Source organism: Saccopteryx leptura, chromosome 10, assembly GCF_036850995.1.
Source record: "Saccopteryx leptura isolate mSacLep1 chromosome 10, mSacLep1_pri_phased_curated, whole genome shotgun sequence".
Lineage (NCBI taxonomy): Eukaryota > Metazoa > Chordata > Mammalia > Chiroptera > Emballonuridae > Saccopteryx > Saccopteryx leptura.
Window position 1 is genome coordinate 21,052,418 of NC_089512.1, and position 27,853 is coordinate 21,080,270.

At 37.6% G+C, this 27,853-nt stretch overlaps 1 protein-coding gene across 4 annotated transcripts in view; it reads right to left on the minus strand.

The window, feature by feature from the left end:
- RBMS3 (RNA binding motif single stranded interacting protein 3) overlaps nt 1-27,853 on the minus strand; it is a 1,408,740-nt gene that overhangs the window by 52,221 nt on the left and 1,328,666 nt on the right. For all 4 annotated transcript variants that reach the window (XM_066351336.1, XM_066351338.1, XM_066351337.1 and 1 more), the window contains one exon: nt 488-598. In XM_066351336.1, the coding sequence (XP_066207433.1) occupies nt 488-598 (111 nt within the window). The remainder of the gene's footprint in view (nt 1-487; nt 599-27,853) is intronic.

The window sequence follows — 27,853 nt, forward strand, 5'->3', positions numbered from 1 at the left end:
TGTCAGATTCTCAATTACTTTTTACTGACTTAAACATTTAAAATAAATAGAAACTCCTGTACATTAGTCATAATCATAGTCAAGGTTGGCCCCTCACTTGTGAGTAACCTGGGAATGATATATTAGCTGAAGTGTTAAAGCATCCGGGGAAAGAAAAACAGGCTCAAGTGTATTAAGTTACAAGGTCTAGATTTGCAGGTGCATGCATAAAGACACTTTCCCCAAAACAGACGCTATACCTGGTGCACTGTGTCTTAAGAACAAGAAGGAACTCAAATTGAAATGCAACACAATACAACCTGCAGCGTTGTCACTGTGAGTAAACATGAATATGCACGCAGAGGCAGCCTGCTCATACTGGAACCTGAAAGATGTGTTAGTCAATGGCACAGAACCAGTTTTGCGGAGGATCCCAGTGAAAAGGGAGACTCTTCCATGTCACTGAAGAAGTCCAAGGAAACAAAGCAGAACAAACTCTTCAACTCACCGTTCCTGTTGTGCCCAACGAAAGATGATTCATCTGTTGTGTCAGGGGGCCCATCATGTTTGCTGGCTGCATGGACATGGGATGGTCCATTGTCGGCGTAATCACAGCACCCTAGAAGCACACACAATGTCCATCTGAAAACACATTCCACCCGGAAGGACACTTTTAAAGCAAATAAATCTGATAAACTGTGTTAACATCCGATGTGTTTACTTTGTACTGAAAAGGCTAAATTCAACCCTGGAGGATTTTTACATCCATCCATGTCATTGTCTGTTCATCTAAATATATAGCATTAGAGACTTATTTTCTTCTGATGTGATTTATCTGTGATGTGTCTAAAATGCCTGTTAATTATAATCCCAGTATTGAATGTAAAATATATTTCAAGATATCTTGTATACCCCCTCTCTCACTGTTCTAAATACAATCTTATCTAAATAAATATATAAATATTATGGAAATTCTCTGTTACTGATATTGAATAAGACTTTTGGTTTATGGCATTTATTCATGATTTCTATGGATAACTTGATCACCTCAATACAACCTACCACTGGGGCAATAATGCTGGTCCAGATGAGTTCTTGACTGGATCTCTTTGAAGGTCATATTAAAATCTAACATAAGGCCCTGGCCGGTTAGCTCAGTGGTAGAGTGTCAGCCTGGCATGCAGGAGTCCCAGGTTCGATTCCTGGCCAGGGCACACAGGAGAAGCGCCCATCTGCTTCTCCACCCCTCCCCCTCTCCTTCCTTTCTGTCTCTCTTCCCTCCCGCATCCAAGGCTCTATTGGAGCAAAGTTTGCCCAGGCGCTGAGGATGGCTCTGTGGCCTCTGCTTCAGGCGCTAGGATGGCTCTGGATGCAACAGAGCAACGCCCCAGAGGGGCAGAGCATCGCCCCCTGGTGGGCATTACGGGTGCATCCCGGTCGGGTGCATGCAGGAGTCTTTCTGACTGCCTCCCTGTTTCCAGCTTCGGAAAAATACAAAAAAGAAAATAAATAAAATAAAATAAAATCTAACATAAATGTTATGCAAATTAAGTAACTATTTCCCACGTTTTCAAATTTGAACACTTTGACCTACTTTCTTTTTATATATGCTTTGGACACAAGACAGAAAAACACCAAACTGTTCAATGCTGGTCAAAGGCAACATAAAATTTTTTTAACATATAAAAATGTCAAGTGTTTCATCAGGTGTTAGGAAAAGCGTACTCTTAGAATATGCTTTTTGGTTTACTGTAACTGTTGGAATGCAATGAGTGACAGACATTCAAAAAACTCTGTCGGTATACAAATTGTCACATGACTACTGAAGCACAGAGCCAGGCTATCTTCCCTTCCCTTCCTTTCTCCTTACCTTACTTTTCTGCCTTAACTGATCAACTTAGACAGTGACTACTTTTTTAAAAACTGAAAACCTAGGGTTGGATGAAGTCTTTGACATTACAGAATCCCAATGCTTTATTTTAAAGATGATGATAAAGGCAGAAGCTCATGCTATAACCATTCATTTAAACACTCTGTGGTAATAAACATGATGACGTATCTGAATGTTATTTTTTCTGTAAACATTATTTTTTTTCACTGTCTGACTTTTTTTTTTTCCATATATGTAAGTAAACATTTTGAAGAAAGAAAACTAGGACAAATTCATGTAGACGGCAGGCTCTCAGACCCCAAACTAATTACCCACAAGCAAATGTTTCCTGAAATGCTTTTGCTCAGAATGATTAATTCCTCATGTTACTATCCAAATCCAACTTCTCAGCTGTATCTGTTAAAAGATCGGGCTATCACTCAGCCTCTTTTATGGGCTCCTCCCCATTTATATGGAGGCAGAACAGCAATTGGGCCACATGTTTGGAAGATGTTTAATAGGCAGATGCAGATTTGTTCCAAAAGGCATCACGGTTTTTGCGCTAGAATCAATCAGAAAACATGTATGTTATTTTATAGGTCTTTAGCTTGTAAATATGCACAGTTGTGGATTTGTGTTGTTTGAATTTTGTGGTGCTTCTGTGATACGTCACTCATCAGAATGCTTCTTGAATGAGACACTTGATAAAAAAAACAAACCCAAACTTTTACTTATAATTCAGAGACACATCAATTCTTCTTCCTGCTGTCTGAATTTCTTTAGCAAAAGCATCTTTATTTTATGTTTAAAAAAAAACACACAAAAACACTTCCCAGTCTTCATCTCAAGTATTTTCTGTGCCAGACCAGAAGTAAATACTTTAAGAAGAACTGAAGTTCTTCTTAAATCACTTTGAGAAAAATGATATAGAATGACCTCAGAGTTAAGACAAGTCTTATGGCATTTTTTTTCCAAGCCAAAAGTGGCACTTTTACATTTAAATCCTTAGTAGGTGCAAAGACTTCAATGCTCTTCTTGAACTTGAGACTTAGTCTATCTTTTTAGAATATTTGCCCATAGAGATTCCAACATACAGCTAAACTGTCACAGTCCTGGAAACTCCTCAGTTGAATCAGCCTGCTCTAGCCACATTAAGATTATTTGTCATAAATCAGAGATAAAGACCAAATTGTGTTTGGTAAGAGTACTTTCTTCTCCATGCCCTGGGGAGGGGGGTGACCTCATTCCCTAGTGTTGCCAAGAGGGAGACTTGAGTCTTCATTTGGAAGGCAATATGCAAATGAGACTTTTAAGTATGTGACAGATGAATCAAAATTCATGCATGATAGGAATAGACGGATTGAATGCCTGCATTTGGAATTAATTTAGGAAGGATTGTCTGGTCTCTTTAAAGCACTGTTTCTCGGAAAGCGTTTGGGGACTCATTTGATTACAGATGTCACAGAGTGAGTGCTGCTCCTGTGTGTGCACCAAACACCTGACAATCAAAGGAAGGAGTGGGAAGGGATTTGTCATAATTTGGAATTGTAAATAGCAGCACTAGGCACAGAGTGTAAAACAATGTAAGGTAAACATTCTTTTCCTAACCAGACCAATTATTGCAAATGAACGAAGAATCAAATAATTCTTGGGGGAGGACTGGTAAGAACACACATTCTTGTTCACATTCAGTAAAAGTGTTCAATGATAAAGGATTCTCACGAATTATGAAAAACATAAATTCCTTAACAGTCTCAAGGGTTGGGAGAACTCTACAATGAGGGACTAAGTGGGAAAGAGTAGACAGTAACCCCTTGGAGAAACATTTTTTTCAATGATATTTTATCAGGGAAAGACAACCTGAAGACTGAAGTGTTGGTTATCTACAACAAAGAATGGTGTTTGCTAGCCACTTTCTTCAGGAAGAATGTCCTTTGTATTATATAAGACAGTTTTCAAAGGATGAGAAAAAAAAGAAAAAGAACAAGAACAAGAAAAACCTATGACTGGTAAGGCCAACCTTGTGCCCTCAACTATAATTGTGCCTCATTAAATTACTGTCAAATCCATTTCTATCCAATGCATTTGCGCCACAGACTACAGAGTGTTTTGTGACAGATGTTGCCAGCACATTAAGGGTAATTTCATTTACTCAAAATGTATAGAATGTGCTGTCTGACGGAGTTTGCTTGGCGAACAGCAAGGCAAAAGGAAACAGATTTTTCATTTTAGCATCTCCGGATGTCTGGGTTTGCTCAATGTTTAAGCTGCAAGGAAAAATACTGTAACATGCTGTAATTCCACTGAAAAGCACAATGACCAAACAGCTGATGGAAACGTCTGGTCTGTTTTAGCCACTGCCTCTACAAAACAAAGCTGCTCAGGCTCGGGAGATGTAGGGCGGGTCTGATCGCCCTTGTTCTGAAATAAACAATTTCAACAGTCATTTGGATAAAGTTTCCAAAGACCACTGATGTGGAGTAAACATAGCTGACCTAAGGCCAGAAAAGCATCTGCGTTGCTAACCTTCTGCCAATAGTTGAAAGAAATTCAAAGTCTTGGAGAGTTCATCAATATTTTAATTGCGCAAATGAAATATAAGCTCATTGACAAACGCAGAAATGTGCAGGCTCTCTTCAAACGAGAGCACACACATAGCTGGCTGAAAACCTCTGGGAAACTATTGCAGATTTGCTGATCAATTTCTCTGTTTTCCCTTCTTTCCACTTGGTCTAGTTCAACAGAGCAAACTGAGTGATCCTTTTAAAATATAAATCAGATGTGACACTCCTTTGTTCTAAATGCCCCCCATGGCTATGCCTCTCACTGGGGGCAAAAATGAATGTCCGTGCAATGGTCTACCGAGGCCCTAGGTTAATTGGCGTTTTGCTCTTCCTGATTTTATCTCTTCCACCCTCTGTGTGGTTCACTCTGCTTTAGCACACTAGCTTCCCTGCTATTTCTGAAATATTCCAAATAGACTCTTTCCTTCATTACGTTTGCATATGATTCCCCTCTGCCTGGAATGTCTTTCCCCCAGATAATCTGCTCAACTGTCTATGCCTTCTCTCTCCCAAAGAACTCTCCTCTCTCTCCTACATTATCAGGGCTATGAGGGGGATGATCTACTCTATAGATGAAGTCAAAACTTCAAAACCAGGTTCTCAACGACATCCTTTGAGCATCTAGATCAAGCCTTGCCTAGTGACAGCCTTATCCTTGCATGGTTATATGAGCCAATCATGCCCTTTAGAGTTTACTACAAAATCTGGCAAACAAGTTGGAAGGCATTATACATGAAAATATCTTTATCATGAGTATATTTTAATCACACTTTATTGTTCATATTTTAATGTGATAGAATGATATCATGACAAGTTTAGCAAAAAGAAAAATTGTAATTTGTGTAAATAAAGAATGGAAAAACATAAAAGAAAAAAAAAAAACTAAATTAAAGCCAGCAAACAGACTACAGTGAGAAGAATGCCTATATGAACATTTCTGGAACTGTCATTACTCTGGTCTGGTGACACTCCAGCTTATGATCTATGGACCTGCAGCAGCAAACTAAGAATTAAAATTAACAGCAGAACCTCTGGGCTTTGTGCCTTGAAATCTGTGTTTTATTTAATATCTCTGGATGATTCTGATGTGCCCTAAAGTTTGAGAAGTCTTCTCTGGCTATAAACTGCTATTGCATAAACCATTGTTACAGTCCTGAAATACAAACAATTGGTTGTATTGTATACTGTTCTTCAATTATTTATTTTAAACCAGCCTTGTGACAGGGCATGAGCCTTTGTAGCAATAATCCCATTATAGTATTTTGTTTAAATATGCAAAGATGTCAAGCCTACATTTTTGATGAGCCAAAATGGGTAATTATCTGAATTATTTAGGCCTCTGCCTGATGACCTGATGTGCTTCCCTTTGTTCGGTCTTGCTTGTGTCGTTGCATGTGTGAGAATTCTTTCTATTTGAAATTTTGGTGAGTCCTGTATTTGAAATCACTGAAATATAAAAAAAGACATAACATTATTTGGATAATCTAAGTGAAAAAAAGAAGTATCACACTCCCCTTTCCCTCTTGTTTTATCTAGATTCCTCATGTCAAAATGTTTGTGCTCCTTATTAAACTCTTTTCATATAGTGATTTATGCAAAACTATGAGATTTTTATTGTAATCATTTGACGTGACTTAAAAAATATGGCTTAAGGTCATTCGTCTTTCTTCTATCTGTATGTTTTTCTGCTTCTCTCTCAATGTTTTAATAATTCTAATCTAGTTAGGAAATAATCTAGTTGAGTTTGTGTATACCAGACTATTTTTAGCGCACGCATCGTGGAGTAGAGAGAATAATAAGAGCTTACATGTAAACTAGTGAGTGCGAGTATTTTCCTATAGCAAGGATGATTTCATAATATAAATGGCATAAAGGTAGTTCACTTAATCTGGGGAATAGCTGTCTGAATGCGGTGTTCTGCAATGTTCCTTGCTGGATATGCAAAGATGTTTCATCTTTTTCAATTAGGATTAAAAATTTTTTTTTTTAGCACAGAGAGTTGTTGGATGAGGTTTAAAAAGGGCTGTTGCTGTGGGAAGAGACAATAAAAGGGAGAAGGAGACCCCCCCCCCCCCTCATTCTTAGAAACACTCATAAATGCTCAACTACCTTGATAAATTTCTAACCGACTTGGAGAGGGTAGTCTGACTTTAAAACAAATAATTTTTGAAATCCCAACACTGTGGCAGAGCTGGCAGATATCATTTCGATTTTGGAAGCATTTTGGGATGATCTCCGACAAACACTGGCAGTATGGGGGGATGATGAATTGTCAGGGAAGCAGGAGCCTGGGCTGCCCCTAGGACCCCACTCTACCACTTAATCCCTTCCTCCCACTTATCATTCTTCCATTGCTTCTTTCAGTATTCTACCTTCCAAGAGGGCAAGGGCTATGTTCACACATCTTTTGTAATTCCTATGAATGGGAATTATAGGCAACAGATAATTCAAAAACAGTTTTGGTAAATTACTTGTCTATGTCACTGCCTCTAACACTCAGGTTGAATAAAAAATGGCTAACACCTAGCAACACTCTTTTATTTAGAATGTTCATGCTAAGAAAGCCTAAATCACACCCACTTGTTCACCACTGTCAAATTAGTATCTTAGTGCTCTCTATGGTATGAGGCATATAACATGATTCACAAATATTGGTTGGAAGAATGATGAAAGAACAAAATTCTGAACCAAAAGGTAAAAGCAAGTTTGAGATTACTGGTCAAGATGAAGCATCTCAAAGCTTTTGAGAAAACTTGTTTTCACAAGGGGCACTTTTAAAACCATGGTTCAGCACACGTATTTGTGAATTTATTAATATCTTTGACCATCAAATTCTTAAAATGAGATCTGAAATTCACTTGATGTAAGAAGTTCTGTTAATACCCCCATTGCACATCTGTGGAAATGATTAAAATAAATAGTGTTTGCCTATGTGCATATACCAGTGGTTCTCAACCAGGAGTGATTTGACTTCATCTAGAAGGGACATTTGACAATGGCAGGAGACATTTTTGCTTGTCCAACTGGGGAAGGGATGTTACTGACACTTAGTGAGCAGGGGCCCTTGAAGGTAGAAGGCTTCCTACAATACATAGGACACGTCCCCACATCAGACACTTATCCATTCCAAAACATCACTAGTTCTGAGGTTCAGAAATCCTGGCATATTCAGACAAATATTTACAAGCTCCATTTATACAAATGAGAGAGATTTGAAGCTGTAGTAACTAGAAATGGCACAAAGTATCCATCCGTTCTGGGCTCTTGACAACTAACAGCAAATCTTAGCTTCTGCACTGAAATTATATTTATGATATAAACCAATTGTTAAAGATTCGTCTAAAGCAACTGTGCCTAAATTCTATAATTTATCAATGAAAGGAAGCAAGACTCTTATGTGACTTTTAGTGGCTATATGATAATTTTCTTAGTTCAAATTTATATTGCTATTTCTTTTGGAGATGAGACTAACTAGAGCTGGTTTCTCTTTCCTAAATTGAAACGAATTAGATGATTTAACTGGTATAATATTTGGACAATTATCTAGAGATGTGTAGCTGTGAGGTAACTGTATGATGTTTAGAAGCAGAGCTTTTAAGAACAGTTATGTAAATAGTTTAAAGAGAAAATATCTATTAGCTGTAAAAATAGAGATTTTATTTCTTTTTTATAAAAAATATTCTTAATTTCATGTTGTTTTCTGATTCAGCTATCATTGATTGGAATTGTTTTTAAAAAATACGTAACAATGAAAGATACCAAAAACAAAATCATTTTAACCATGGAATTCCCTTCAAAGTACTCCTAATTAAACATCATGCCTATTCAACTGTAGGTAATGGTTTTAATTATTGGTTAAGTACCTATTTTTACAATAATGTCATTTTGAATAAGAATATAAAGTAACTATGTCACACTGAATATTTCTTATCAAAGCAGGTACATAGATAATTAGGATTCTCAGCAATGCTTTATTGACTCTTTTTGAGTTTTATGCTTAAAACTAAAGACATCTGTTTAGTTGTGACTTTAATGTGATGTTTTCAACAAGCTTGACAATTTTAACAGATCGAATGTAAATATGTTAAATTATTGAGGGACAGTTGAAAACTGGAGACATGAGGCCCAATGGTCAAATGGTTTTGTTGACTGAAGTGCAGCAGAACAATTAGTTTCTTTGTCATCCAACTTGTTAAATATGAAAGGAAATTCATTATGCAGGTGGGTTACTATATTTATTCTCTTCCTTTCTTATTTCTACTAAACAAGATCATAGTTGCTGAGCCAGTAGAAGTATTAAGTGTGCATAGAAGGGTCGCAGGTCTTCAGTGAGCTTCTAATGGCTTCAGCAACCAAGAGTGAACTTGACATTCATTGGCTTCCCATTCTAATCCCATAACCAAGTGTGGTGCTTGGCACATCCATGTGTGCTATAAAAATTCACAGTGTGTTCTGAGAATATTAAAGAGTCACACTATTTCTGCAGAAAAACTAATGGTGCAATCTAAGTCCTCTGTCATTACTTTGCAGGACTTGTATGGTATCTGTGTTCCTCACAGAGTATACAGTACCAAAATCAATTAAAAGAGGTTTAAGGGAAAAAAATGATTAAAGACCATTAAGTTATGACACTTGCTAAATGAATAGGTTAGTCATAATATATTTCATTATCTTCCCTACTTTTTAAGATTCAAAAGAAACTACTTATAAAATATCTACTTATAAAGTATCTACTTATAAAATCTATTATATAATAAAAAATATATTAGAGATATGGAGCACAGATCCTCATCATTTTTCTACCTTAAAGATAACCCTAAAAAATGCATATCTCTTTAAAGATGAGCAGAACTGATTTTTCTTATTTTCCATTCCAAGAGAGAATGTAAGGAGACCATGTTAATTTACCACCTCTACCAAAGTACAGCCTAGATGACATTTTTATAGCTGAGTTAGCATCTTGAAAGATATTATTTCATAGTGGAAATGTCACCCATTTAGGACATTGGCACAGTTAAGCCAATGGCTGTTGTAAGTTAATGTGTTGGAGGAGTTTAAGGGTACATAAGCAAATCGGTGATGGAATCAAAATATATTCCATTCCTGCTTGTCCTGTCCATAAGAAGTCATTTTGATGTAATGAGCAGTAGGGTTGCCCATGAGAATATGCCTTCCTATTCCACTTCCACATGATATCTCCTGTAAAGCCAGGAGGCACGGCCACTATCACAGCAGCCTCCTGGCCCATGCAGGTTCGCATTGGATTCGGACCGTCGGTAAAGAAACAACGGAGCCACAAACTGGTGGGCCATAGTCTTTAATTCTAGCTTGCACACGGCGGGCAAGTAAAAATACACACTAGGCTCCAAAACCCACTCACATTCAGTGCTCACAAAGCCACTGACTTATCCGAGTTTCCTAGAATCAAAGGTTTCTAGCTCACCAGCCTTATTCTCCTCAGTTCCCCATCTCCTTCTGTAAAGCCAGCAGGCAAGGCCAGGGCCACTATCACAGCCGCCCGGCCCATGCAGGTTCGCATTGGATTTGGACCGTCGGTAAAGAAACCATGGAGCCAAAAACTGGTGGGCCATAACCTTTAATCCTACCTTGCACCCGGCGGGCAAGTAAAAATACACACTGGGCTCCAAAACCCAGTCACACTCAGTGCTCACAAAGCCACTGACTTATCCGAGTTTCCTAGAATCAAAGGTTTCTAGCTCACCAACCTTATTCTCCTCAGTTCCCCATCTCCTTCCTTATCCCAGATACAAACTCTACACAGACTGGCATCTCACTCAGTACTCCGCCATCTTGGCTGCTTCTCCTGGCCTACTCCACGTGGCCTTTCTCTGCTCTCCTCTGCTCTCTCTTCTAATGATAATCTCAGGAACCAAGAGCCAAACTCCCGCTCCGTTCCCATTTTATAGTATAGAAATCCAAACCCTTAATCCAATATACATAATAGGGAAGTCTCTTAATACAAAGTCACTTCTCTGAGGCATGATAGGATTGTACCACCTTACACCAAAAAGGGTAGGAAAGGCTTAATCCCAAAACCAAGCCCCAGGCTACAAGGATTCTGCCTGCCTTTAGCCCACCCCAACACACATTAATATCACCTGGGCAATGGCCTCTTTAACAAAGTGAGCATAATACATTTTATCTGCCCAACACCTTCCTTATCCCAGATACAAACTCTACACAAACTGGCTTCTCACTCAGCACTCCGCCATCTTGGCTGCTTCTCCTGGCCTACTCCACATGGCCTCCTTCTGCTCTCTGCTCTGTTCTCTCCTCTAATGATAATCTCAGGAACCAAGAGCCCAAGCTCTCACCCCGTCCCCATTTTATAGTGTAGAAATCCAAACTCTTAATCCAATATACAAAATAGGGAAGTCTCTAATACAAAGTCACTTCTCTGAGGCATGATTGGATTGTACCACCCTACATCAAAAAAGGGTGGGAAAGGCTTAATCCCAAAACCAAGCCCCAGGCTACAAGGATTCTGCCTGCCCAGAGACACACATTAATATCACCTGGGCAACGGCCTCCACGTGGGCAGCGCCACTTTAACAAAGTGAGCATAATACATATTTTATCTGCCCAACATCTCCAAAAGAAAGTTCCTATCCTACAGGTAGATCTAGAATGGCTTCTTTAGCACAGCACACATGCTCTATACAAATCCCACGGCTTCCAATTTTCTCTCCACTCCAGTCTAATTTTCCAAGACTCTCCACTAAAGTCTTTCCTCCCACCACACTGAACTCGTCATCCTTTGAGTCATCTTTCTTTCTCATTCTTGGTGTCTTTGCCAGAAGTCCTGGGCATCTCTAGCTGGTTTGCTGGTATGCTCTCAGATCAAGAGCTACATGCCAGGGAACATTTTCTGTGTCTGATCCAGTTAGTCACTTGCTCTCTCTTCTCTCATAATATTTGGCACATCCCTTGGTTGTGATCATGTTTTATTTCTCCCTTGGATTCTAATTTCACTGTTGGAGACTGCAAGCTGACAGGATCCTTGCGGTTTAGGTTTTGGGGGGACAGAGGTGTGGGGACTGGCAGTGGGCTGACAGGCTGCCCAACACCCCACCTCACTTGCTTGATTAAGTTGCTAAAGGCTAAGTTCTTTTCCTACAACCTCTGACTGATTGTTGAAGTTGGTAAAGTCGATTTACATGCCCTTCCCCACACCTCCATGTTAGCTGTGACGCTGGATTGTTTCTACTTGTCCTATCTCCCATGTCTTTAGGAGAGACTGGAGGCAGTTTTCTTCTTATCTTTTGTTTTGTGAAGTTAAACGTTTGGCGGGGGTGGAGGGTTTTCTGCACTTGGGAGAATTCTTGAGTTGCCTTGGAAACGTCACTTTGTTTTAAAGATCTCTTTGATTTGCTAATGCCTTTACTCTGCCCTATAAATAAAGCGTTTGGGGGTAGAGGTTCCCTCTTGCAAGCTATCTGCTTTGTGGAGGCCTTTGGATCCCATTCTTTATCTCTCTGAGTTTATTTCTTCATTCTGCTTCGTTCTCACTCAAGACCTGGACAATTACTAGCCGCACTGGTCCATGGCACTTCACTGTGCCATTCACAATGTTCATCCATTCTCCAAAGGTCCTAAAGCCTAGCACAGTGTCTATCATAAAACAGGCTGTAATGGTGATGAATATTCTAAATGAGTGAATGGCACTTGCTTAGCAGTCAGGGTACCCAGGCCTTTAGAGTTGTGTAAAATCAATAGCATCTCCATGCTGACACGGAACTCCATGATGACACCAGACAAGAGGATTCAACTGAAACAGCAGAAGCAACCCCTTGACTGGACAAGAGGATGGTCTTAAAAATCCACCCATTCAGTGGCTTTGCTTTCCTTTAAAATTGCTCCTGTCTGACCACTGCCAGCTCGGTGTTCTTGTCATTTAGTATGAGAATTCCTGGGCTTCTAAGAGCCGCACCCTACCCTAGTTGAATGTTGGAGTTTACTACATAACTTCCATTCTATGGAGGAGTTACATATACCCATTATAGGGTGTGAAATTTCTTTTACATATTATAGCCACAACACTGACACAAATACAACATAAACTTTTTTTATTATGGCTTTCCTGTGCCAGAAACCATTTTAACAGCCACAGATCTAACTAAGATTTTGTCAAAACTTGCCATGCGATAAAAAAAAAACAACTGTATTCACTTACACAGCAATCTCTTTGTATATATCTCCAAATATATTTTTAACATACAGAAAGTTTAAAATGCACATCAGAAGTATTCCAGGTCAATCTTTTGCCAAATGATATAGCAAATAGGGGTCCCAGCAGATGTCTGAATATTTATGGGTGGCACCTTTTGTCTGTTAAAGGGTTTATCTCCCTTTAACTAGCACTCAGGACGGTGAGCTTCTCATTAAAAACTTCTACTTACTGACAAATAGGCCCCCAAAACCCGGCTGCAAATCATTTTCAAGGCCTTGCAGGATCTTACTGGTGAAGGAGTCTGGGAAATTACTTCTCAAACCCCAGGGGTGACCAAGAGGAAAAGCTGCCTGTTATCCCAGGTAAGGCCATTGTTTATAGTGTGAATTGCCTAACTAAGTAACGAGGCACCTTGGTTTTGGCTATTACTGGGAAAGCTATTCCTTGTCCTGTAATTTGCTGCAAAATGTACTTTATTTTGTGGTCCCTTAGAGGACATTTCTGGGCTCTTTGTTTTCTCTTTGAAGGCATTTTTAGAAATTTGCCTGGTTAGAGCAGGCAACTCAACTACATCTAAAGATACAGGTGTGAAGTCAAGACTCAATTAAGAAACTAATTTACTGCCTTTAAAGTACACTTCCTATGAACAGTATTGTCCCTAACATGTCTCAAACTCTGTATGTATACTATTGATGAAATGTTTTGAAACATAATGCTGAAATTAAATGTCCCAGTGGGATGGCCATCTTAGCATCCAACCAAAATATAGTCTGAAGCCTGCAAGATAGCAAGTAATATACATAAAGTTATACAGTAGATGAGATGAAAGCCAATTTTAGGTTGCTTTTCTTCAGCATCCTATTGGTTGAAACTTAGAAGTAAAAACACCTCTTATTTCACTTGGGTTTTATTGCCATTTCTCCTAAACAGTAGTGCTATAACAGTAATTCTGACTTTTTCTAAGTTTAATAGAATGGTCTTAAACTCTCCAGTATCTTGTTCCTCAAAGTGTGGTCCAAGACCAGAGGGCATCATCTGGAGGCCTAACACAGACTCAAGTCTAGCTCCAGACCCACTGAATTAGACTCTGCAGGTCAAGTCTGAGAAGTTTTGCTTTATTACTTTTCTTTTTTTTTCCTTCCTTCCTTTTTTTTCTTTTGTTAATGTCTGCCATGGTTCTGAGTAACTTTTCTATCGCATTCCTTCCAAAGAGATTCTTGGTTGGTTTTGGTCATTTTGTTAATACCTTTTTCAGTTCCTGAGGGCCAAGCAACTTCAAGTAATCTTAATAACATTAATATACCTTATACAAGTGTGTTAGGACTACAAATAGCTACACATTTATTCAGTTCCTCAATAGTCTCCATAGAATGTCTGCCTTTATAAAAGCTCCTTCACACAATAGATTTCCTTTTATTCCCTATGAGTCGTTTTCATGGCAACCCTCAAACTGAAACTTCCATTCTTTTCAAATATTCTGCTTCAACGATGAGTTTGAAATGTCTATTATGGGCCCAGTGTTAGAAGAGGTGCTATAAGTACTAAGATGTGTATAGCAGTAAGAGTCAACATCTATATACAGATCATCAATATCAAGTAATAGTATGATGCTAGAAGTAAAATTCCAATATATTGCTGCTTATTAGGCCCTCCTGGAATTAATCAAAAGTGCTACAGTTGATTTAAAAATTAAAGCTTTCAGCCCTGGCCAGGTAGCTCAGTTGGTTAGAACATCATTCCAGTATACCAAGGTTATGGGTTCAATCCCTAGTCAGGGCACATACAGGAATCAACCAATAAATGCATAAATAAGTAGAATAACCAATTGATGCTTCTCTCTCTCTCTTTTTCTCTTTCTTCTTCTTTCTCTCAAAATCAATAAATAAAAACTTTAATAATTAAAGTTTGTCAAAGCTCTTCGTTGTCTTGACCCTTTATCTGAACTCATGACCCAAATTTCCATCTGTTCACTGAGCCTAGCATCTCAGACAGCTCCAAATAACCATTTTGTATATTTTCTCCATTTTTCTATTTTCAAAGCATATGCTTTCTCCTCCTTTTGATTCTTGGAATAATATGAAAAATTTCAGGTCATCCTTGCCTTCTCCTTCTCTCTCATTGTTTATAACACATCCATTGTCAAATCTTGTCAATACTACATGATAAATGTTCCCAAATTCCTCTCTTTCTTTCAAGTGCTACTGGCTAGGTTGAACACTTTACTATCTCTCATTAAGATTAATCCAATTACTTCCTATGCTATATCTCTGTCAGTTATAGCTGAAGACACATTCATTTTTTAATAATCTCTTCACATGTTATCAATTCCCCACAAAGTGAATCCTGCCTTTTCAACAAAGAATTTTAAAAAAACAACAACAACCAAAACCCTACATTTCCTAGATTTCCTTGCTACTAGAGATATATGTGCCTTCCACTAACCAAAGCACCTGCACAGGACTTAGACTTGGAAGAGACTTGAGAAGAACAAACAGGTGGGCGGGGCATGTGGCAGCCATTTTGCTGACTAGGTTGTGGCAGATGTTCTATGATTCCAAAGTTTGTAGCAATGTGGCTGGGGGGGGGGGGGAGGGAGGAGGAAGCAGAGGCAGTAGCACCCCATGTGACGTCATGACAGGAGATCTAGAAGTTGACTGTTGGCTAATATTTAGCATTTTTTTGCTATCAAGTTCATCTATTACCAAGATTTTTCTTTCTATAGCAACATTATGAAATAAAAATATATGCTAATTTCATTGGTCTTTATTTATTATTTTAAGGTAGATGGAATAAGAAACTAAACTATTAGCATTCTCTTTTGATAGCTCACTAAGATATTTTTATTATTTCCTACCACTTCTTGAAGGGGAACAAATATGACATTATGTCTACTAACTGGTATTCAAATTTTGAAGTGTTTATCATCGTGTGGCCATGATGGCATACCCTTTTTATATTACTACTTTAAACTTCTATGAAAAATAGCACAGAGCTACAAACACATTAAACTTATTGCCAAAAAAACGCTCTTTCTCGATTTTCAACCACCAGCTCAAATTATGCTATTGTATTAAAGTTACTCAAGAGAAAAATGTTCAGAGTCAGTTTTTTCTCTTACTTTATCTCCCACTTTATTTTTTGAGCACTCCTTCCTTTTCTCATAGATTATATGTGCAGTAGGCGGGGAAACGAATGCTCAGCAGAATCAGGCGATTTGCTGAAGTTTTCAACATATACTTTTGCTTTATTTCATGCAGGAGCAAGTCTGAAGCCATCTGCCTGCCAACAACTACATCCTTCATTCCCGTTATGGAGACAGAACCCCCCCCCCCCACCTCATCATTAAAAGACAATCTTCAAAGGGACATTGTTTTTGCTTATTCCCGTTGTGACAGATGTTTTATATCATCTACCTCCACATGTGAGCTCATCTGCAAGGGACTACCCACTCCCTGCAGCCAGCTGTGGAAATAGCTCCAGTGTCATCTGTGGCAGCTCTCATTCCATTCTTCTGACCTCACCAAAGACCACATCCAAGAGCAGGAAAAACAAACAGCCCTGATAACTTCCTTGAAAACATTTCCAGGGCAGATGATAGGGCGGCTTTAGACATGAGCTCTTTACAAAGTATGTAATAAAAAAGAGGCAAACTTATTTGAAACACTCAAATGTCATCAAGCTAAGCCAATCGGGGTAATCCCTAGATTAAGAAATAATGAAGCAACAGCATCTGTGGGCATGAATCAGTTGAAAACATCTGGCTGACTCAGAACCACTTCAATTAGCTGGAGTAGGCATCCATCAATCATTTCTTTTCTTTTGACTGTATACAGTTCCCACGAGGAAATGTTTACACCACCAACGCATACAAGTCTTTGAAAACTGTGAAGACTATAACATCTTTCTTAAACGGGTAGACAATTAACTCTGATTATTCTTTGGTGAAATTATACCCTGATATTAGAATATATTTTAGGAACAAAAATTAACCTGCTTTTTAAAGAAGTTTTATCTTGGCTTACTTGAAATTGACAAAGCAGAACTTTTAGTAGTAAGAATTACATTACTTTTCAATACTGATGGGGCTACTAAAATGATAGTATATATGCCAACTGTCTGAAACGTTAAAGCCTTAATAACTTTTTTAAAGATATTTTGTTGGTATTTAGAGTTTAGAGTCAAGAACATTAATTAGTTAATTCATTCACTAATATTTACTGAGGGTCTGTTATGTCTTGCCCTGAAAAAACTCAGAGTTAAGTAGTTAATAACTTTAATGAGATTTAAAAAGAAAATAGCACGTTTCAAAAATGTAATGTGTACAAAGTGATCAAGAACATTACCATTTCCCATAGAAGGACACATCATCGGCAATATCATGCCAATTTCTGTCTTTTGTTATTCTGAAAGTTTGGCTGGCTGATTGCTAATACACAACTCCTGGAATCACAGATGAGCTCCATGACTTATGTCTCCCCTATAAGTTAAGACTTTATCTCCCAAGCCTGGATATTTTGCTGCAGCAGGGACTGTGGGCCCTGGAAACAGTCTGAGAACACTCATCATGAGGTTGAAAAGAATGGGAGAAGGAAATATTATAGTTCTAAAAGTGGAAGAAAACTGGAGATTGAACACCCATTAGATTTGCCTACATTACTTGACAGTTATCTTAAGTTACAGGATCAGAAATGCCTTCACAGGCAGAGGTCTGAAGTCTCAAGGGACGGAAGAGTTAGAAGGAATCACAGATGTCTTCATTTCTGTTGTCAACCATCGCTCACTTCTCGGGAGAGCTTCTGCTCTTCACGGTCCCTTCATTAATGCCAATTATCAACCCACTTGTCAATTAAGTGGTAATATTTAATTGTGTCATTACTCCTCAGAATTCTGCAGGCACTCCAGAAATGACTGTTCAACTAGTAACTTTTACTAATTTCCTGGCAATGGAGTAGCAAACAGCTCACCCACACATTCCCTGTAGCAACCTATTCTGACCATGGTGGGTATTTTGTAAAAGAAAAAAAAAAAAATCTAATTATAATTCCATGGTTTCAAAATAGGATAGACCTAATAAATATTAATATCCAGTGGTCTTGGAATAAGATTAATTTTAAAAATTATTTTTACCCATTGCACAAAATTAAAACTTAATTAAGAATAATGGAACTCCATTGGTTCATAATAGTTTCTGTGGGTTTTAAAACTACCATTTCTTTTATGTAACATTTATTGGGGACATCATCGATCAAGAAATCAATGATTAAGTTAAAAATAAAAATTGTATTCTAAGAATGCATCCATATAAGAAAGGATTTTGCACCCGACCAGTGGTGACACAATGGATAAAGCATCGACCTGGAATGCTAAAGTCACGGGTCTGAAACCCTGGGCTTGCCCAGTCAAGGCACATACTGGAAGCAACTACTACAAGTTGATGCTTCCCCCTTTTTCTCCCCACTTTTTCTCTCTTTCCCATGTTTCTCTAAAAATCAATAAATAAGACCTAAAAAATATATATATTTCCCCATACCGCTTGGCACTGCTATATTGTGGACTCAGATGAGTAAAATGATCCTTCAAAGGTATTTTGGAGTGAAGGTAGTATGCAAAGATGGAGTGTGCAAGAATGTCAGAAAAAAATGTCAGAAAAAAAGACTAGAAAACTATTTTTGATTTCCCATTTTTTTAGAACAACTAAATGCAATGCTTAATTTATCATTTTTATAACACCTAAACTGTGAAGACCAGTAATCATATTTTCCAGTTTACTCATTCCACAAAATTTTCAAAAGCCAAAGTTTAAATGAGTTTCCTCAGATACAGAGGAATGAAAGATATGCTGTTTCATTTCAAATACCAAAACTTATCAGCAAAAGTGAATGATACTCCAATTTTTTTTTTAATCTGGTTTGATTTTAACCTGTGTGGCTAACATTCAGCAGGCCAGTGAAGACTTGCTTCTTACTACTGCCATACATGACCTAAGTTATGAATCTGATCTTCAGAGATGGTAAAACATATTTCATGTAAGTGTGTTTTTCAAAAAATTAGAGAGGTCAATAATAAAACAACCAGGCTTGCTGAGGAGTTCTAGGGCCAACACTCTTAAAATCCTATCAAATTAACCAAATGAGTCCATAATTTTTTCCCTGGAATCAGGGAGTAGAGAGAAGCAGGGAGATCGTTGAAAAATGTGGACACAAAGTTTGTGAATACAGTGGCAGAAAAGCAGATGATCTATAGAGCTTGAAGAAGCAGGTGCAGCTTATCTCAGGCAATAACTTGAGCATTATGCAGCCAGGGTCCATTTGATAGGGAGATGCAGCCCGCAGTGACTGACTAGAATTCCTGGCAGCTATTTAGGGATTCCCCAAACCAGCTCGGTGGAGGCATCCAAAGTATCAAAATAAAATTGCATTTAAACCTGCATATTTCCGTTATAACTACTAAGAGACAGAGGATTCCAATGAGAATGCAGAGAAACAACTGAAACAATTATAACTGGGATTGGCAATGGTAGCAATTAATGACTCTACAAACTATGTATTAACCCCGGGTTACACCCATCCACCTACAAGAAGTAGCTGTGATAGTTTGCATGATCCGAATCAGAGGTCCTAGAGTTCTGACAGCAGCATTTTCCTCCCATAAGAAGAAAGTTCTATTCCTTCTTTTTTACTTCTCTGAGAAATCTTTCTTTGATCATTTATTTGACCTATCTCTTATTTCTTGGAAGAGAGGGGGCAATACCCCATGCAAATCCAATATTGATTTTATGTTCCAAAAGAATTGGGCCAGAACCCATCTTTACCTTAGAAGAAGGTCCATGCAATCCATTGAATTTGTTTTTTGCAGTATTAAAATTTCTGTTTGGCAAGCTATTCTCAATGTTGTTACATTAATGTAGGATTGTATGCAAAGCCTCCAAAGAAGTTAAAAAGTTAATGAATTAAAATCAACTAAGAAGGATTTCATTTTTATTAATAATTTATTTTATTTAAAGAACAAGCCTATATATAAAAAAAAAAGGAAACAAGGGAACATCTCTTTTTGGTTTTACTTTTAATGAGTTTTTATTTTTACTTTATATAATAAATACTATGCAATATGACAAAAATGACAAAATATTCCTTGAGAAGAAACTATTCAATTTGGGTTTAATTCAGAACTCCTTCATCTTTTTGAATTATCATGTGGGGCTTGAAAAGTAAGATTTGGTCTTCAATACAAATTTAAGTCAAAATTATTATACAATGCTCAAATTACTTATATCCTTCAGTAATAAGCTACCCTATGTGTGGAGAAATGGTAAAGGGTTTTAGTATATAATTTCAGACCACACTCAAGTTGGCATAAGGTTAAAAAGAAAATACAACACATTTTTGTGTTGTGCTTTCACGGAATTTTCTCAGTTATTAACCCTGTGCTTTATCAATCCATCAGTTTTAAAAATACAAAAAGTGTCATTAAACTGATACCCTAAAAAAGCTTTACAATATTTATGGGCCAGTTCCAATGAATATGCAGATGAAAAGGAAGGAATATTTCCCTCAGAGATCATTTAGTATTATATAATTTTGAGACAATAAGAATTAAATTCTGATACTATTTGGTTGAATGTGCCTGTCAAAATCAAAGCATTTAACTAAACCATATGAACTCCTTTCCACTCAAAGTATAATGATGGGATTGTTAAAAGATGAAAAAATACCTTACTTCTTATACTAATCTAATTAGCATTAAGGGACAAAAGATAACTTACTAATATTTTGTATCCTATGTACAAAAAAAACCCTCAATTATCATTTCTTTATTAATCTGTCAACTTGATTTACTCTGGGTTAAATTGTATAACCTGATATATAAAAATTTAATGAAGAATCAAGCCAAATATAATGAAAAGAAATTGGCGTTAACTAGATTGAAACATACCTGTGTCAGTTCTGCCACCAACTTGTGTGATATTAGAAAATGCAATTAACCTCTCTGAGTTCCACTTTCTTGATCCATAAAAACATTATCCTATCATATTCACATTTATGTTTTGTGATAACATATATAATATTGTCATAAGAAGAAGGAGCAAAGGACTTTTTTGCAACCTAAACAGGCAGAGCATTATTGCAGAGAAAGAAAACTGAATTCAAAAGATCAATGCACCATGCTGACGCCTAGAATTCTCCAGAACTTTCACAAACTTTCCATTATATAGTAATAGAAAAAGAAATGCACATGCTTTGGTTCGAGTCATTGACAATCTCATCGACATTAAGGTTCTAATGACCAGATCAAATTCTTTAGAGGCGGTTTAGAAAGAAGCACATAGACTATTAGATGAAAAGGATGAAAAGGCTGTTTTCTTTCCTATGGTCTCTTCTCAGGTTCACCAAATACACACGCAGACACCCACACACACATTCCCAGTCAGGGCCCGCTGATAATGTGCAACCGGAATCCCATGAATCTTCGTTTAATACAATTTAACAAAATTCACATTTCTTAATATACTCATTTAATCTATCTCTTTGTTCTCTAAAACACTAAGTTTCCGAGGGCAGGGACTGGCCCTGTTTACGCTGCATGGTCTGCCTGACCATGGAATGAAGTGTCTGGCACACAGCAACTTCTCTGTAAATATTGTTTCGCCAAAAAGCAAAGGAGGAAAAGAAGAAGCTCTTGGATCTAAGTGTCTTAAAGAGACAGCATCATGGGAAGAGGTGAAGGATGTTGAGAATGATGGCTAAGTTTCCCAGACTCAGATGTTACCTTCTTGACAATTTTATCAAAATCTAACCTCAACTATTTAACATGGATTGTCAGCATATTCTTTATTACTTTATTAATATGTCCCCTGTTGGAATGTAAGTTGTGGAAGAGAAGGAACCTCTGTTAACATCAGTTTTGTATTCCAAGTGCCTAGAATGGTGCCTGGCCCGTAACAGACACCCAATAAATGTTTACTAAATGAATGTATAAATGAATGAATAAATAACTTCAGTTTTATTTTTCCAAATAAGTTTACTGCCTTACAAGCAATCTAACATTGTTAGTATTATGGAAGAAAAAAAAACTGAATAAAAAATAGCTACTTTTTTTTTTTACTGCTATCATTCTTCCAAGGTACAGACAACAGAAGTTTTCTGATTCTACTGGAAATATTCCAGAGGTTAATTAATTACACAATAATTATAATTTGAGACTCTTGAATCTCTCTTTGGAGGATTCTTAAATACCTTGAGATTAATAAAATTTAAAATACATTTTATTCCCCTAAAGTATGTCATTAATTTTCAAATGCACATATGCAAATTATGGAAATATAACCCACATCTTTCTGATTCATTTACATTTTCAGTGTTCTATCACAATTGTAGTCAGACTTATGTGATAATGAAAGGCCTACCCTAGGAAAAACATGGGCTTCTTCTGAACAACCAGTAAGTAAATTTCTAGTGAGAATATCGAACCACTTTCAGGTAGGTTCAAAATTAAACAATTAAAAGTAAAAAAAGTGGCCCTGGCCGGTTGGCTCAGTGTAGAGCACTGGCCCGGCAGGTAGATGTCTGGGGTTTGATTTCTAGTCCGGGCACACAGGAGAAGCGCCCATCTGCATCTCCACCCCTCCCCCTCTCACTTCTCTCTCTCTCTCTCTCTCTCTCTCTCTTGCTCTCTCTTCCACTCCTGCAGCCATGGCTCGATTGGAGCAAGTTGGCCCGGGGTGCTGAGGATGGCTCCATGGCCTCCCCTCAGGTGCTAAGAAGAGCTTGGTTGCTGAGCAATGGAAAAATGCCCCAGTTGGGCAGAGCATTGCCCCCAATTGGGCTTGCCGGGTGGATCTCAGTTGGTGCACATGCAGAAGTCTGTCTCTACCTCCTCTCTTCTCATTGAATAAAATTAAAAAAAAAAAAACAGAAAGAAAAACAAAGAAGATAACACCATAAACAAGTGTTATGTGATTTAATAATTGACTAATATGTATAAGACCAAAAGTAAATGGAAAGAAAAGACAGGAGAGAAAGATCTACCAGTGATTATAGGAATACAGGTAAAAATAGACTTCCATTCTTGCATACTCTTGACTTTCTTAGAAAGTCAATGCTATAACAATTTATTTCATATTCTAGGGCAGTTGTAAAAAGAAACTGTGTCAGCCAGAACATTTCTCACCATATGTCTGTGTAATAGAAATGGACATGATCAAATGATTGGATCATTCTGACTTACATGGAACTGTCTATATAACTTCATGATCAACGGTAATTGCTACTAACAGGGCAGCCCTGCTGAACCATGGCAAATGAGAATCATAAGTACTGGGAGACAATTGCAAAAAAAAAAAAAAAAAAAAAAAGACTACAGCTACATGCTTTTGCATTAGAAGTTTGCTCCAGGTACAGATCGAAGAGGGTCCCTGGTTTTGTAGTTAGAATTGCAAAAGGAAAAAAATTGACATCTCAGTAACTGTGCAGATGTCAGTATTTATATCATTCCAATCAAAGGCATTGTACTGATTTAATCCTGTTGTGTTGAAGATATTATTTCACTAAAGGACCCTCCTGCTGATTGTCTGCCAATGAATCATTACTCTCCCAATTTCAGACTAAACCTTATTTTAGAATAGAGACATAAAGTTAAATCTTTGAGCCATCATCTGCTTGTCTAGACTAAGATATGGCCATACATTTAAGGATTCTTGGGGAACTAACTTTACATTTTCTAGTCTTTATAATGTGAAATAAGAAGGAGAGAAAACCCCAAGAAACAGTGTGTATAAAGCCCTCAGGGCATGGGAAAATCCCACAGGAAAATATGATGTTCTTCAGTAAGTTAGGTCTCACATTTCCCCTATGGAGCCTTTTCAAGTTGGCCACTTGAAACACTGGAATTATTGAGTCATTCTGAGCTCATACTTTTATGATCAGTAAAAGTGGTTCTTATTACCAGCATCAGCCATAACATTAGAGAAAAATACAGTCGAAAGCCCTCAGTGCCAAGAATGGGATAATCCAGAAAAGCATGAAAGAACCTACTATTGTCAATAAAGCAAAAGAAACAAAACATTTTTCAGAAACATGAACAGACCATCCTATTCTGCAAGTGATGTGAACCCTGCAGTGCTCATGGTTTAAGGTTCATAGAGTTCCTACATTGACAGTGACAATAATATCTACATAATAATGAGATAAATGAATCTAAATATGCAGATGCCTCTTTGGACGTTCCTACAGGACTGACAAAGGAGCTGACTGCTTTCCTTGGTTTACACCAGGCAAAGGGTTGCTGCTGCATTTTCATATAGATTTTTTTTTCCAAGTGAAAGGAAGGGAGATAGAGAGACAGACTACCTCATGCATCCTGACTAGTATTCACCCAGAAACTCTGTCTAGGGCTGATGCTCTGCCCATCTGGGGCCATGCTTGCAACTGAGCTATTTTTAGTGCCTGAGACAGAGGCTCCATGGAGCTATCTTCAACACCTGAGGCCGATTTGCTTGTACCAATAGAACCATGGTTGTGGGAGAAGAAGAGAGAAAGAGAGAGAGAAAAGAGAGAGAAAAGAGAGAGAGAGAGAGAGAGAGGAAGAGAAAGAAGGGGAGGGGGAGAGGTGGAGAAGCAGATGGTTGCTTCTGTGTGCCATAACCAGGAATCAAACCTGGGACATCCACACACCAGGCAATGCTCTACCACTGAGCAAACTGGCCAGGGCCTGTGTTTTTATATTTTGTTGTTCTTCCTTTCCCTAAATTAGTAGCTATAGAGGAAAGAAAACTTATTAAATAAAATATTTTTCTGAAATATTATACAGGATTGGCATTAAGAAGTTTTGCATGAACATATATGGCAATTCCTCAAAATTTTTATATCAACTCCTTAACTTGAAAAGGGGTTGGATTAAATGGTCTCTAAGATTTCTTATAATTTAAAGCAGCTATCTCTATTTTCCAACTGAGTTCCCTAACTGGAAACATCAGATAAATATGCTTCGGTTGACTCAAAAAGGCATGTTATACAATATATAATAAGTCTTAAGTTTATAGATGTAAGCAAAAGTATAATTAGGTTGCTAAATAATCTCGCTGCAAGGGACATAAGCAAGCACTTGATTTAGGACACTTAAAACTAGTACACTTAATATAATGTTATCATATGCATATTATTTCATATCCCTAAGTTTAAGGGCTATTGCATATATCAAGCATGGTAGTTATTAGTGAAAATTAAATGGATTGCTGGGAATCCCATCCATTCTCTCCAATGGGAATAGAAGCCTCCCAAGCCTATCACTGCCACTTTTATATGCCAAATCTTTATTTCAAACTAAAAATACATATTAAAAATCAATATTTGGTTCCACAAGTTTGATGTGCCCCAAAGGAACTCTATGTCCCTGATTTTGAATTTATCCCTTCTCCTCCACATACTAATTCAGTTTTAGGACATTATCTTCTACCTAGCCATCCAGGCTGATGTCTGCTAGAGTCAGATTTGACCCATTCATCCTCCATAGCCTTTCTCTTCCCCTTCCTCAATTTTTTTATTTCCTCTCCTTCAGATTTTTTCATTCTTCCTTTTTCATTCTAATTTATACCATGAATCTCCACAGTGTTTAGTCTTTTTTAAATCATATAAATAAGACTTTGAATATTCTCATATTAACATTTATCTGCATATAATATATAGGTCAGTATTTTGGTTAAGTGATATCTACAGTGGAGATCAGCATATGTGGACAGAAATATATTTGTTTGTTTGTTGTTTATTTGTTTGTTTTTTAGGTGAGAGAAGGGGAGATAGTGAGGCAGACTCCCACATGCGCCCTGCCTGGGATCTACCTGGCAACCCCATTTGGGGTCAATGCTCAAGTACCACCTATCCTTAGCACCTGAGGCTGATGTGCTCCAACAGAGCTATCTTCAGTGCCTGGGGCCATGCTTGAACCAATCAAACCATGGCTGTGGGAGGGGAAGAGAGAGAGAGAGAGAGAGAGAGAGAGAGAGAGAGAGAGAGAAGCAAGAGGGAAAGGAATAGAGAAGTAAATGGGCACTTCTCCTGTGTGCCCTGAACGGAAATAGAACCTGGGATGTCCATATGCTTGGCCGATGCTCTAACCACTGAGCAACTGGTCAGGGCCAACAGAAATACATTCATGGCATCCATCCATCTATGTATCCATTGCCCATGCCATGTATAATATAAATTATTTCTTGAGAGAAATTGAATATACACATCTCAGAAAGTTAGAAAGAAATATTGATAACTTTGGAGCATGATATTAGAATCTAAGGATCTAAGGATTTATACATGTAGCATGTAAACACAAACCTACCATCATAATGATTTTTCAGTATTGATTAAAATACTTGAAATACAAGACTGAAGAGATAAAAGGCTTTATGGGAAAGCAAGAATCAATTTTCAACATGCACCATTGTTATGCAGAAATAGTTCTAATGTGTATTGATTAAAAACCCTTTTAAGGATAACTCTTTGATAAAAGGTCTCTCTTCTGAATAGAAGTTTTAAGATTATTGTTCAGAACTCAAGTTGATAATTAGGCTGATTTCCTCTGTGCTAAAGGAGAATTAGAAAGCCAATAACACAATACTACTTTAACACGAATAAGGATTAATCCTCTTTCTTGAAATTTGCTTTCGGTTTCCTGAGCTTGTTCCTAAACTTCCACTGTGTGTAACAAAGTTGTACATATGTTAAGTGATGTAAAAGGGGACAAGCGTTATACTAATTTTTTAAAAAAAATACATAAACAGTGTGATGCCAACTAAACTCTTTGCACAGCTTCCTGCTTCAGTCAGCAGGAAAATAAATCTTCTCTGCTGCTGTTTTGGTGAGGCTGTCACTTCTCAAATGCAGCTTTCAGCATCAGCTGACCTTGTTATAAAATTGTGATAATATGTAAGAGATGTTTGCTATGTCTGAGGCTAAATCATCAATTCATGAAGATACTCTTTTGAATTCTTAAAATCCAGACCTAATCATTCCATTCTATTTGTCCACTGTACTACCAACCAGTACATTTTTGCATCTGACTCAATCTGGGAACTATATGAGGCTCTAACACTGCTAAAAACCATGAATACTTCATGAGCCACTGAGTGATGATGGCTAATTGGCCCCACACCCACCATCAATGTTTTTGGGGCAATTTGTCTCTCAATAATCAAAGGCATAGAATCCCAGGATTGCCACAGTGTACATTTTCACGTTCTTCTGAAAGACGTTTCATGTTTTGTTTTGTTTTTATAGAGACAAAGAGAGAGTCAGAGAGAGGGATAGATAGGGACAGACAGACAGGAATGGAGAGAGATGAGAAGCATCAATCATTAGTTTTTTGTTGTGGCACCTTAGTTGTTCATTGATTGCTTTCTCATATGTGCCTTGACCGTGGAGCCATAGCAGACCGAGTAACCCCTTGCTCAAGCCAGTGACCTTGGGTCCAAGCTGGTGAGCTTTTGCTCAAACCAGATGAGCCTACGCTCAAGCTGACGACCTTGGGGGTCTCGAACTTGTGTCCTCTGCAGCCCAGTCCAATGCTCTATCCACTGCGCCACTGCCTGGCCAGGCCTGAAAGACATTTCTTGAGGAGACTTCTAGTACAAACTGCAGATAATATTGCAGCCCCCTCCAGTGAGGACTTAAAACAGCCTTTATCTGGATGACAAATCTAAGTCAGATGATACAAGTTTTATAAAATCCTGGGTGAGAAAAGAGAAATCTAGAAGAACCAAACAAGATACTTGCCAGCCAATTGGATTTACAAAGTGTCATTGTTCTATCAAGCTAGGTCGTGGGAAATTTATACATCTGCAAAATACTAACTAAACGGTTCTAAACATTTCATTACAAAATTGAAAGTTAACATTTGTTTAGTTTTTATTGAGAGTTAATAAAATAAACGATCACAAAGAAAATGTTTCTTTCTGCATGTGTAACTCCTATCTAAGGCACTAGGCTGGAAAATAACGTGATAGCATTATAAATTTGTCTAGGATATAACAGCAGCAGCAAACAAAAATTCTCCTAGCCATCTGATATGCTTCCTCTTGTCAGAGAATGAAATAATATAACCGATTGTTTTCAATCATCTTGGCATTGGCTTCCAAAAATTCAGGACAAAGTTTTAATGCCTTAATATGGTAAATTACCTAGAGTCTAAATTTTTAACAAATTGATAACCTCTTCTATATGATTTTTGTTGATTTCCCTTAATTTAGCTGTCTTTTGTAGTGCG